The sequence below is a fragment of the Grammomys surdaster genome, unplaced genomic scaffold (genome assembly GCF_004785775.1).
Source record: "Grammomys surdaster isolate TR1022 unplaced genomic scaffold, NIH_TR_1.0 126391, whole genome shotgun sequence".
Classification (NCBI taxonomy): domain Eukaryota; kingdom Metazoa; phylum Chordata; class Mammalia; order Rodentia; family Muridae; genus Grammomys; species Grammomys surdaster.
The window spans coordinates 14,349,844-14,364,028 of NW_021621185.1; the positions used below are offsets into that span (position 1 = coordinate 14,349,844).

The following is a 14,185-nucleotide window of genomic DNA, read 5'->3' on the forward strand; positions in this document are numbered from 1 at the left end:
CCATCCATCCATCCATCCATCCATCCATCCATCCATCCATCCATCCAAGACAGGGTCTCTTTAGGCTGTCCTAAAACTTGTTCTTCGTACCAGGCTGGCCTTGAACTCATAGAAATCTGCCTAAAGGTTTGCTGCGCCACCATCAGCCAAAACCAGAATTTCTTTTACAACAAAAATCTTTTTTTTTTTTAAATAGGAACGATGCTCTTTTATTGGGGGAGGGTTCATCATCCTTCTTGGCCGCCGCCTTCCTCATGGCTGCCAACACGTTGCTCAGCTCCTCCCGATTTCTCTTGGCGTGGATGTGCGTGCCCACCCTCTTCTTGATGAACTTAAGTGCATACTTGTCCTTGGACACTTTGAGCAACTCCATGGTGCGGTGCTCGTAGGGCACGAATCCGCAGACCTCCCGGATCACGTCCCGCACGAACTTGGCGTGCTTGGTGAGGCGCCAGCGGCGCTGGCTGTGTCTCGGCTTGCTGACGTTCTTCGTCACTTTGTGGCCCTTGTTGAGGCCCACGGCCATAGGGTAACGCAGGGCCATAGCTGCTGCTCTCCGATGGCGGCCAGGACAGGAAGACAACAAAACTCTTATACTAAAGCTGTACAAGGATGAAGTGTATAAAATGAATGGGAAATTGAAAGATCTTGGGAGAGAGAGACTCATTTGAGTTGCATTATATAGTTTCAGAATCTTCAAGGGGAAAATGTTAAAGCACATGTTTTATAAATACAGTATTACTTTTTATTTTTGTTTTTCTAAATTGCTAGGCACTTGGAGGTGTCCCAGGAAGTCAGCCATTGCTCCCCAGCGGAATGGACCCAACACGACAACAAGGTGATTAGAGTAGAGGTGAAGCTGATCTGCCGAGCTAGTGAGGACGCTCGTTAAGAACGTCACTGATAGAAATGCTCCATGAGTTTACCAGCTCTGTTTCACAGCAACATTGCTAAATGGTTTGTATTTCCAGCTGACTCTAAATTATGGCCAGTGCCAGAGCAGAGGTGCTGGCCTAAGAGACAGACTATTAAAACCTGTGTACCATGTCTGACAAGTAGGATGTTAAGTGATTATGGTCATCAGCCCCTTTCCTTTACAGAGGAGGACTCAGTGATGTAGAAGGCAGCATACAGAGTAGCAGTGACTTCATTGGTTCAACAGTCCCAGTAATCCACGCCTTCCTTGGAGATGTTCAGGTGCCATGGAGAGCTAAGGCTGTATTCCAGGAAATAATTGTCCTAAAGAAAGAGAAGCAAAGGCTGTAACAAGAAGTAATTCAATGTAGAGAAGGAAGAAAATTTTAGCTAAGAAGCCAATAAAGAGTAGGTGATAGTCAGAGCTAGAAATGATGGTTATAAAAGCCAAAATAAGCTGGTAGTGATGCTCAGAGACCAATGGGTGTACGTAGCAAGGGGGGCAGCCTCTAGCTTAATGCACATAACTGTCCTGTTCTAATCACTTCATACTTCCTTTAGGACATCCAAATATGGGTGGACCAATGCAGAGAATGACTCCCCCAAGAGGAATGGTGCCCTTAGGACCACAGGTAAATATCATCAGCCCGGAAGTGAGACACTGGGCTGCTGCCTCCTGATGAGATGGCCTAGTTTACTGGGTTTTAGCATATGTACCTGAGTGTTGACAGACCTCGGGGTTGGTGGCATTGGGCACATAGATCTCATATAAAATCTTGAAAGAAAAGGCACACTGAAAGAAAACATATGAATGCTTCCTTTGCAAAAGTCAGATAGTAGTTTATTTTTTCTCTTTGTAGTAGTAGTATCTTTTAATCCATTTGTATTAATATAAGGGAATAAAGCACCTTGGTATAAATTTACCTCAGAAACCATAAATACTAACAATAACCCTAAAAGGTTACACCATACAAAAGGGATTAAAGAAAATTAGTTATAAATACCATGCATTTGAACCAAAGCAAGTGCTCATGACAGGATAGGAGAGAACACTGATGTAAGATCATTTGGAATGGCAGGAGTCTCAGGACATGTTCACTGCATATCAAACATGTCAGGTAAAATGTGTTCATCAGAAAACATAAGCTGCGTTTCCTGAAAATTCCTACAACAGACATTTTACCATGCAGCTGCCACCCGAGGGTAGACTGCCCCTTTCTTTATATCTGTAGTATAGAAACAGGGTCTGGAATGGTGTTTGTAGCCTTATACACAGACGGACACACACACACACACACACACTTGTTTTGTTTGAGACAGGGTCTCACTATGTACCTTGGCTGGCCTGGAACTCCTTCTGTACACCAGACTGACCTTGAACTTAGAGAGGTCCTTCTGTCTCTCCCTGTAGTGCTAGGATAAAAGCTTGTGCTACTGATGACTCCCCATAATTTTTCCATAAATATCACTTCTGTGGTTTTTGACCTCAAGGTATGTGTAGTAAAGAGAGATAGTCATTTCTGGGAACAACTTACGTGTGAAGCAAAGCAATACACTTAGCATAATGGGTCTTGAGTCCTGTGAGGTAAGAAAGCACACAGACCATAGTGACAGTGTGGTTAGTGTGTACTGTGAGGCTGAAGACAGAGACATTTACCCAAGTCAAGGCAGCAGCAGAAAATGATTTTAAATATAGTTTCAGCAGAAAAGCAAAATTATTTATTTCATCAGGAAAAATATCTTCTGATACTGTATTTGAAATAACTTTCTCCTTTGTTCTATGAGTTATGTAGCTAACCTGTGTCCTTAAAATCAGCAAGTTCCATGGGATTAATAGAAAAAGTCACTTAAATTACACAGATATTTCAGTTTTCTTTAGAATTTTCAAGTGTAAGGAAGCTACATACAAGAAACATTTAAAAATCAGATAGTTGGGGTAGGTATATGTGAAATGAGAATGTATAACTCAGAGATAGAGAAAACAGATTTCATACATCTATATACAATCTAAAATGTGGAATCAGCTTGCTACAGGATAAAAATTCCTAATGATTAAACTGTCCAATCAAGGAAAGACATGTTAAAGTCTCCAGGCAAACAGAGTCTGAGTGCCATGTTGTGAGGAACATTGCATTAGAAGAGAGACTAGACCAGATGGAATAGTACAGATGCCATCAGCTTTAGGGGAGATCGTTCTTCCCTTTCTGCCTCTGTTAAACCACTCGGAAAGCCTTCTGTTATTCTTTCTTTTCTTTTTGATTACTTTGTGATTTAGAATATTATTCACAAAATGAAAATATTTTATATCTATAAATCATGTATTATATTGGATAATGTCTTGCTTCCTATGACGATTCAGTTTAATTAGCTCATCATTTATTGAAGGCCTACTGTGTATCAGATATTTGACTTGACTGTTGAGTATAAAAACGTTAATGAAATAGGATTTCTGTTTTCAAGGTGCATACCATTGAGCAGGAAATACAGCTGCGTTTAGAAAGGCTATGATCTCATGTTAAAAGCCTAGCATGTCCCATATGGAATTATTCAAGGAGTCGTCACATGAGCAGAGAAGTGGTACTTTAGAGTTAAGGAAACTGGAGCGTGAGCGGAAAAGGATTTAGTTACATTTTATTAGCATCTATGAAAAAAATTAACAGCTATAGTTTTTAAGTAGTAAGTGCCATGTTTTAATTCATTGAACACTCTGGTAATTTATATCTTATTTTATTCTACCAAAAGTCTACATGGAAATTAATATTATTGCCATACAGGTAAGGAAATAGGTTAAGAGAATCAGTTGTTCATATAAAAGGGATGCTACTGTGATATACACCTGTATTTCCTGGACTCCAGGGACTGAAGCAGGACAGTCTTAAGCCCAAGGCCAACTGTTGCGTAGGAAGACCCTGTCTCACAAAGGCAGCGTGTTGGAGAGCCCATCATGCTGTATCAGTAGAGATGCAAGCTAATGTATTTCTATGCCCAGAGCGCCAAGGAACGTCCATGGAATGTTTGATTTCTTACAACTCAAAGATAAGGAGAGAGGTGCAGACTTCCTTGTGATGGTCCAGGCCTTACTCTATCACACACATGTGGCTCCAATCCTTTGCTAACTATCTCCATGCTTGGCCCAAATTAGCTGCCTTTACCTGAAGACGGGTATGGTTAGAAATGGTTCCACTGCCTACACGCCTGAGTGTAAACATTTCTTTACAGTGAAGGCAGGCACCTGGCTAAGTGATGTCATTGATCAAGAATGCCATTCTATCTAGAGTTAATGAACTTTCTCATTGATTCATTCCCTGTCCTCCTAACACCTCCTCCAAAGTGTTCCTGCCTGATGAGTTGACATGGTTATGAAAGTGTAACGTCTTTAATTTGGAAAAATCCAGTAGGCTAAAGATAAAACTAGAAGTTGAAAATGTAGAAAATGAAAGCAGACAGCATAGGCTGGGGCTGGGTTGTGGAGAACTTGTGGGGACACATTGAGGAGTTTGGGCTTACTTGACAGACAATCTGGGTCATCGTAACTTTTAAGTTCATGGGTAACACTGATTTAGAAAACATTGCCTGTGGAAGTATGTGAATACATTGGGGAGAAAACCCAATTAAGATAATGCAGCAGCCTTCCCACTGAAGCGGAACACTCGTGGGCTCTCAGTACTACAGTCAAACTTGGCAGATGACCAATAGGAATATTTTGGTCATCAAAAATTTCTGGAAACTTGTAGCATGAACTGTTATGTAGTAGGTAATGCCAAAGGCCCATGAAAGAGCAAACATAAAGAACTTCAGCCACAGCAGATGACAGTGTGTTCTGTGTATACTGCACATGGGCAGCAGCCAGCACTGTCAACCTGAGCATCATCTAGGAACTTAGTGAGACATGATAAAGTAGATTCAGCATCCTAAGGAATAAGCAGTGTTTGAACAGATTGTAGAGGATAAGATTACCTATGAATGTGCATTCATTGAAAATAATACTGGAGCTAAAACTTGAGGAAAAGCAACATTTAAACTGTGGTCAAAACTGAAGAAGCCACCAGTGTAGCTGGAATAGAACAGTCAAAAGAGGAGGGAGATTAGCGTCAGGAAACCAAATGTGAAAGTCATTGATTGTGTCAAATGTATTAATGTGCTAACCAGAAAAGTCACATTTGGCCTTTATTGTGAACTAAAGTAAGCTAACATAAAATATGATATGCATATAAAAATCTCTGAACTGCCTTTTTTTCTCCTTTATTGCACACAGTAGGTACTGCCTAAGATTTATTTGGTCAAATAAGTCATATGTGAATATTTTCAGTATGCTTTAGTTCTCAGATAGTTTGGTGTTTGTAAAGAGTGCATTTCATGTTGGATATCTTACTCTGAATAGAAGCTTATAGTCAACATTCTTGGGTTGGGTTTACCTGTTGTATTTCTTTTCAGACTTAATGAAATTGTTCTTATCTAATAGTTTCAACCCTGTTGAATTAATGATTTATCTGAAAACAGAATTTTTGACTTATGAGATGTTTATTTGAAAAAAGTAACTAATGTACAGATAATTAATAAAGATATGCTAAATGTTATAATTTTGATCATACCTTGATCATTCAACATGATCCAATGATTTTCCATACTCATAAATCTTTTAAATGGCATTGACCAAAGTCATTGTGTTAAAATAGAAGCAAAAAATACAAGAGTGGACCCTTCAGAGAATGAATTACACAGGCCTTATCCAGCCAGGACTTGCATAGGGAAGTCATTAATCTGCTCTCCTTTCTTTCCCCCCTCCTCTTTGGTTTTGTTTTTTTGTTTTGTGGTAGTCTGACCCTTGGTTATCATTACAGAACTATGGAGGTGCAATGAGACCCCCACTGAATGCTTTAGGTGGCCCTGGGATGCCTGGAATGAACATGTAAGAAAATGCTTATTACTCTGTTTAGTGACTGTTCTCTGTCTTCTGAAATTACATGAGTTTGTTGAGCAGCTTGAGGTACCAGTGTCTTTATTGTACATAAGTGACCTAAACATGAATGTGGTTTTTGCTTCATTTTCATGACTTACTATCATGTTTTCTCTTTCAATGAAACTTTCAATTGTTTTTGTATTTTAGGTACCATAATTCACAACATTCAGCCTGTTGCTTTTTAATAATTATAGATTCATATAGAATCTATATAAACACTATAAAGAGATGCAGACACCTGAACCATGTACTAAATACAGAAGTTGATACTTGAAAATTTTTATTTATGTTAATAAGTTCTTTGTGATAGCTGACAGTACAGTTAGTAAGTCTCATAAACATATGTCTGTGTTTGTGTTATGGGGGCCACTTTCAGCACAAAAGAATGTTCTGTGTTGATATCCTCTGTGTTAAAGAACTATTCACAGCACAGGGCTGATTCTCTTTGAAAATCCAAGGTGTATGTACCTAGGTGAGGATCAAACTGAATATGTTTGTTTACTGCAGTATCCTTTCCAGTCCAAAAAGAGTAGTTTGTGTCTGTTACAATGCAATTTGCTAAGGAATTTTTATTTCTTTTGCATTCTCCAATCTTTCCTCAAAGGCCTGTATACAGTAGATCTTGTTAATGATTTTTATGAATTCACGAGAGGACCAGAGGACCACGAGGTGATGTAACCCAAGGACACACATCATAAGTGACTAGTGTGTTCCACGCAGGTTGTGAGCTTCTCCTCAACTTCACTTCCCAGTGGCCTGCTTTTAGCTCCTTACATATGAAATGAAACAACCCTGCTGTCATCTGGTGGCATGAAGACACACTGTGAAATAAGCTCCTTTGATGTATACAGGATGTTTTAAGCTTCTGAAACCATTTTCATAGATGCAATTTTTACTAAAACTGAAAATAGGTTAATAAGTGGATACCAGGTAGACTCAAAACTAACAGAACAGGGAGAAAAGTAGGTCAAATTTCCCTATAACATCCTTTCACTTTCATAATAAAAATGGGTAGACTTAGAGTCTGGCTCTTGTTGCACTCCTCTAAGGCCTGCCCTTTCATTAGTGGTTGCTATAGAAGGGTTGTATGATATTTTCTGCTTATGTCAAAGCTGGAGCTCTTGCCAGTAGGCCAGAGAAATATTTCAAACTTAAGTTAGATTCTGAAGTTAAAAGTCAATATATTTTAATGCAGTTTGAATATTATGATCAACCAGGTTGTTGCAACTGATAAGAACATATGTAATACAGTTTGGTATAGTACTCAGCTTTCTAATTAACTGCTTAGCCAACTTAAGATAAATGTGGATTTGCTGGTACATAGTAAAACTTTATTTTCATATGACCTGAGAGATTCAGATAATTATTTAAAATGATCTAGTTTCTTCCAGTATATGTGCTTATGTATACACATGTGAATATTCTTTAATTCCATGTACTATAAAAACAAAATATGGCTGAAACTCTTAGTAGGTTTACTTTTGGGGGCTATTTGGACTTTTTAAGTAGTCTTGATAGTTTGAGATGATTTCTCTTACATAAGGTTGTATAGCTCTTAAAAAGAGTATGGAGTCTCTCAGGCTCATTCCCACTTGTTACTATTCCCTTTTATTTTGGAGTCTTCTGTTTTACTTTTTCAATTTTAGTAAACTAGGATCCTCTCAGAGACGATGAAAAAATACATACATATTTAGGCATAATAAGTATTTTTCTCTAACATGGAAACTTTGTAATTAATAAACTTCTAATCAGAGAGGGTAATCATTGCATTGCTGTTAATCTCCCAGAAAATCAAAGATGGGAAATACAAGGTATTCTCATTATACTTGGAAAATGAATTAAAATTCACATCATTTCTTACAATCTTTAAACATGTAATAGCCCCTCCCCCCAATTTTTCAAATGGAATCTAAGGCTTTCTTCATGCTATTTTAAAAGAAAACCAATAAAGAACACCCTGTTGGATACTTACAAATTGGAAGATAAGGCGTGTCGTTCCCTCCTTGCCACTCCTCATTGACTATGACCATGTCATGGTGAAAAGGCCAGCCTGGGCACCCAAGGACTAAATGCTGTGTTCTACCCGGCCGTAGCTTTCAGCTGTAGAACTAAACAGCCCCAACAAAAAAATGTGACTTCATTAATAAATGTTCGTACACTGAAAATTGGTCATCTGGAAAAAGGCTTGCAGTGGTAGGAACTAGAGCGTGGGACAAACTCCTCAGCTCACTGACAGGCAAAGTAGCCTTTCAACATCTCTCTAACAGTAACACATTCACAAGTCAACACCCAGCATTAAGTGGCTTAAAGTTCAGTTTACAAACTATGGCCAAAATGTCAATATTTTCAAATGCATTGCAGATGACTCTTGAAAGGAAGTGTAAGTCACAGAGTACGTGTGCATTGAGTAGTCAGACAGGTTTCCAGGGCACCAGGCCTGCTCCTTGTGTGGGAGCATTGTGCCTTCAGCCCTGCAGCCCTGCCGCTTATAGAACAAGGCGCTGCAAGGATCCACAGGGTTAAGTGAGTGACTTTCATAAGAGCATTATCTTCTTGGTAGTCATGATTCCCACAGTCCATCAAAATAGATACTTGCCAAGAACACCTTCACCTTTTACATCTCCTTCTCCTCCTTGCTCATCTGCCTGGCTTTCATTCACAGTGATGTTTGTGAGCCACTTACTTACATCAGCTTCTGATAGTCCTGCTGGCTTCAGAGCAAGTCCAGATCACTTGCTTATTTGAAGCCACTAGCTGTTTGATTCAGCCCTATCTGTGGAATTTTTTAATGTGTTTATATGAGTTCATATGCAATTCCCTATGAAATTAATAAAATTTAATATGAAATGCAGTATTCTGGGACTAGATTAATATAAGCAATTGAAATGATGCTCTTTATAATAAATATAACATTGAACTGATGTTGCTTAATTTTTTTTTTTTTTTGAGAAAGGATTTCTCTGTGAAGCCCTGGCTGTACTGGAACTCACTTTGTAGACCAGGCTGGCCCCAAACTTACAGAGATCCACCTGCTTCTGCCTTCCAAGTGCTGGAAGTCTTGGATGAGTGTGCACCATTGTACCTGGCAATGTTTTTTCTTTTTAAAGAAAGAATTTATGTTATTTAATTTAATTAAAATTCTGACTTTACATTTAGCTTCTAATTCAATATTAGACATATTTTAACACCAATATTCTTTTTTAAAACATTTTTAAGGTTTTATTTAAAAAAGGTTTATTTATTTTCTATATATGAATATACTGTAGCTGTCTTCAGACACACCAGAAGAAAGCATCGCATCCCATTACAGATGGTTATGAGCCACCATGTGGTTGCTAGGAATTGAACTCAGGACCTCTGGAAGAACAGCCAGTGTTCTTAACTGCTGAGTCATCTCTCCAGCCCTATTAGACGTATTTTACGTTAAATATTTTATATATCTTATTTGTAAGTTCTTTTTTTTTTTTAAATGCATTGACATTGATGCACATGCCACAGCATGTGTGTGGAGGTCAGAGGTGGAGCCTGGGGAGTGGAGCTTGGGCCAGGATGGAGGCTCAGCAGCAAGTACCTTTGCCTGCTGAGCCGTGTTGTAAGCCTGATTCATACAGTTCTTAATTTAATTGGTCATATTCAAAGCTATGAGATCACTAAATGTCGTCATGGTACTAAACTTTTCTATGATTTGAATATTTTCTAGAATGTTTCAAGACAAGTATCTCCCAGTTTCTGCATTACATTATATTCTGCATCACACAAACTATGTGGCTACATCCTCCTAATCAAATGTTTTACTTGATCAACGGGCATCCTGTTTTTCATGTTATGTCTGTCGGGACACAGAATCCTATATGTCAGTCATCTTGCAGAAGTGTTCAGTAATTGATTGTAAACCCATCACACCTTTGTCCTTATCATCGGTGTCACCTGAGGAGAGATTCCACATGGAACATTTGGAACAGAGCCTAAGGAGGGATTTACACCACTTCCCTCTATTTCTACCCCTAGGGAATACCAAACTCAAGCTAAAGTAGTTGTAAAGATTCCAAGCAAATGCTACTAATATAATAGGTAACTTGGACAGGGGTTTTATTTAATGTTTATTGCTTTAGATTTAAGATTCCTAGATTCACAGTACTTTTTTACTAATTACTTTATTTGTTTACATTTCAATTGTTAACTCTCCTTCTCTGTCCCCCCTCAATAACACTCCACCCCATCCCCTCTCCTTTGCCTCTAAAAGGGTGCTTCCCCACCTGCCCACCCACTCCCGCCTCACCCCTCTAGCACTTCCCTTCTCTGGGGCATCAAACCTCCAAAGGACCAAGGGTCTCCCCTCCCACTGATTCCAGATGAGGCCATCCTCTGCTACATATGTAGTGGGAGCCATGGACCAGCCCATGTATACTCTGGTTGGTGGTTTAGTCCCTGGGAATTCTGAGGAGTCCGGTTAATTGATATTGTTGTTCTTCCTATGGGGTTGAAAACCCTTTCAGCTCCTTCAGTCCTTCTCCTAACTCTTCCATTGGGTCCCCGGGCTCAGTCCAGTGGTTGGCTGTAAGTATCTGTATCTAAGTCAGATGCTGGCAGAGCCCTTCAGAGGAAGCTGAAGGAAAGGCCATTCAAAGGATGTTTAAAAAATAGAATATTCCACTGCCTTAGTGATTAGTGAGTAGAAAGAGAATTTTCAGTAACCTAATAAAAGAAGGAAAGTCAAAAATAGTCTACATTTCATGCAACAATATTTATTCAAATGCACTTAATGCTATAGCCCAGGTATATGAATTTGATTTAATTAACTGGGCGTTAATTTTGTTTATAGGATATAAAATATAAAACATTCTCTTTAATTCTAAAATGCATCAATATATTGTCATAGATTATCTTCTTTCATTTTAAAACTTTGTCTCTCTACTATCTTCAACTAAGATTATGAATTTTTATCAATAGCATTGATAAAGCTATAATCTAAATTTATATATTATATATCATATCATGTTATATATTATGATAACAAATTTATAAAGCTATAATATTAGAGCATGCTCATTTAAATCCTCTATCTTTTTATGGCAGATGACGGTACCAATGGCTTAATACCTCAGTTGAGCCATATATGACAGTGAGACTAACAGCAGACTCAGAGCTTCCCAGGACTAAGTCACCATTAGTGCTAGAGAATACATTACCATGTTAGACTATTTCACGGAAGGAGGCAAGTTTACATAGTGCTTACTTGTAATTTAAGAATGTCATTTATGTAGATACTTTACAAATGGTTTCATTTGAATGATACACAGGTGGCTCATACTAATGTCTTGAATTATTTTTATCTATATTTGATTCCTTTTACTCTAAAACTGCTAAAAATTATTTAGGAGCATATATAGACTAGTATAGGTAGCTTCCATTCTTGTTCATAAAAATAAACAATATTTAACTATACATGAAACTGTTTATGGGATAATATGTTTCTGCATTCAAGGAAAAACCATTAAGAAGAGAAGAGCAATAGTGGAGCTTGGCTCTCATGGGGCACGGTGACCGTGTTACAGACAGTGCTGTCTGTTGGGGAGCCGCCGAGGCTCAGGGTGAATTAACCTGTCATATCATTTTGTAGGGGTCCAGGTGGTGGCAGACCTTGGCCAAACCCAACAAATGCCAATTCAGTGAGTATCCATCTTTTGCACTTTGTAGTGTTTAGCAGTGAAATGCTTGCCGCTTTAGAGAGCTGCTCAGAAGCGGTCTGCTATAGATCGCATTGAAAGTAATTGCTCAAAAAGCAGTCTTGTTTATATTCTTTTAGAAAAAAGTGTATCTTATTTTTGAAATTATGTATTTTTTAATTTCATTATGCAAACATGTCTTTTATGTCACTTTTTCAGAATTTCAGTAAGAATTTCAAAAGTAAAGGTAGAGATAGTGAGCATGCTGCAGTTGTCTGTATGGCAGTCTGTATGAGGCGTAGGCTTGGTCCTTTATAGCTCCCGTAAGATCACCGCGCTGCCAGATAAGAGGACGCTCAGGAGAGGAGGCTGAGTGCCTGGTTGTGCTGTGTCTCTCACACTCAGCAGATACACGTCCAGTCCATGTAGTACTATTGCCTAGTGCCTGTCAGCTAAGACACCATTGCTGCACATCTGTGTGTCTGACGTCTTGGGAGTTTTGCTTATGTTTTCATGACAGTGGTTTAATGCACTTTTTTCTCTCCATGAGGTTACAGACATATATGCACAGGTTGGAAAATTAGGCTATTGGGTTTTAACCAGAATGATTTAGTTTTATGATCCTGGAGCAGGTTTTCTTCATCTTTGAAATCATAAGCATTTCAGTATGTGACACAAGCCTGTTGTAGAGTGTAATGTAGAGTACACACGTGCACATATAGCCGAGCTAAGGGTGAGTGACGGCCAGGCAACCTGAGCTTCACCTGTGGAGTCCTTGAGTGCTGACCAAGAGGTATGCACCTTGCTGGCTGTACACAGGTACTTCTGTTCGCTGGCAGGTGCCTGAATGCTAAATAAGTCTGAAGCACAGCTAACATTTAAGATTAATTCAAAACTTGAAAACTGTGTGAGATGAGGAAAAGTCATCCCTGATGCACTGCTGCTGGAGAGCAGAAGCCAACTTCTTCCTAGGCAAGTGAATCAGTCATTTATTAGAGGAAATAATAACTTGTATAATCTTATTTTAGTCATAACATTTACTAATTATTTTGGGTAAAGAGAAAGATATTGTTTCCACTTGGGCCTTCAGTGAGCTTTCAATAATCTTTCTCCAATATTGTTTTGCCAGATTGTATTGTGATGTGAGTAACCTCTTTCCTGGGGTTTCAGTTGCCTCTATGCCAGAGGAGACATCTCCATTTCATTTGCTTCTTGTTCTTTGCCTTAGCCACTTTATTCAGGATTTCACTTTGAAATGGCATCCAACATGCAGCCCCAAATACATTTCATTTATCCCACTAAAATACCTATTGTGTACAGAAAGAAATACCATTTTCATTTTGTGTCTAGGTAACACTGAAATCTCTGACAGTCTTCCTAGTACTAGAACCTGGAAGGAATCCCTGTTACCTTCATGTTTGATGAAACTACATAGAAAACTGAGGCTGACCCTCTACCTTGAGCTTAGTTTGCAGCCGTCCATTACAGATAGAGAAGCTTCCATGATGTACAGCACCTTTTGATACACACCTGAGAGTGTAGCCTAAAGCCACTGAGGAACATGGTGGCATTTGGGGAGGTGATAGAGAAATGGCTTTGTTGTACTTAGTATATTATCCAAGTAAAGTATATTTAATAGAGATGGAGAGAAGCAGTTCCCACATTCTGATGAACTCAGTGGAGAGGGCCCCATGCCTTCAGGGTTCATTGAGCATCAGCGGTGGAGAATGTATTAGTCACATCAGTGGCTCTAAATTATCTTCGACCCCAAGCAATACTAGGAACTAGAGTAGAAATGTGCACACTAAGCTGCCCTGTGATCAGTCTGGAGTGGGCATTTGGCCAGCACAATTGCAGGCATGTACAAATCTCAACACTGGCCATGACTGTTTGTGTTGATTGGATAAGCTGTTGCTTGTGCAGTGTCTGTTACACTAAAACTGCTGTTTTTCCTCTGCTAATATCCATGTTGAAGCTGCCTGGAATTGTAGTAGATAATCTTTTTCTTCCTTCTCCTTAGCAGCCATTTTTAACATCTATTGATGATGCTTATCTGACTTTTTTCGCCACTGTGTTGGTCACCAAATGGATATCTTCTTCCTTTTCTCTTTATTAGTTGACTTACTGCTAGAGTAGAGATTTGTTCATTATGAAAGTTCCCAGTTTATTTATCTTTTGTGATAATTATTCACACATATAAATTGTACAAATTAGTAATAATCTCTGTTCTCACGTGCGTTTGTTCATTATCTATCCACCCTCCAAACCCCCATCCCACCTTTTGTGTTACTCCTCCACCCCCTCCCAGGCCTTACTATTTCTAAAAACTCTGATTTCAATCTGATGCAGGCTCCATGAGTTAAAAACTATGCTCCCTTTTTTTGTTACCCCTGTTCCTTTAGATAACATGAAGGCTGTGTAGTCAGCCCAGATTGGTATGCTTATAGCTTCCAGTGAACCACTTACAGAAAGTAACCATTCACTGAACTTGTCATATGGAGAAAATATGAACTAACCTAGGTTGTGTGCCTATTCCAGGGCCCACACAACCCACATTAAGTCAAAATAAGGGAAATAGCAGTAACCGGAAAGTAGGAAAGGGGTTGTCACAACACCAGATCTTTTGTACAGCATCATATTCGTC

At 38.9% G+C, this 14,185-nt stretch overlaps 1 protein-coding gene and 1 pseudogene across 3 annotated transcripts in view; one reads left to right on the forward strand and one right to left on the reverse strand.

Moving 5' to 3' along the window:
- Ssbp2 (single stranded DNA binding protein 2) overlaps nucleotides 1–14,185 on the forward strand; it is a 266,016-nt gene that overhangs the window by 226,158 nt on the left and 25,673 nt on the right. For all 3 annotated transcript variants that reach the window (XM_028760092.1, XM_028760094.1, XM_028760093.1), the window contains 4 exons: nucleotides 772–838; nucleotides 1,477–1,547; nucleotides 5,757–5,824; nucleotides 11,496–11,544. In XM_028760092.1, coding sequence (XP_028615925.1) covers nucleotides 772–838; nucleotides 1,477–1,547; nucleotides 5,757–5,824; nucleotides 11,496–11,544 — 255 coding nt within the window. The remainder of the gene's footprint in view (nucleotides 1–771; nucleotides 839–1,476; nucleotides 1,548–5,756; nucleotides 5,825–11,495; nucleotides 11,545–14,185) is intronic.
- LOC114614454 lies at nucleotides 143–579 on the reverse strand (annotated as a pseudogene).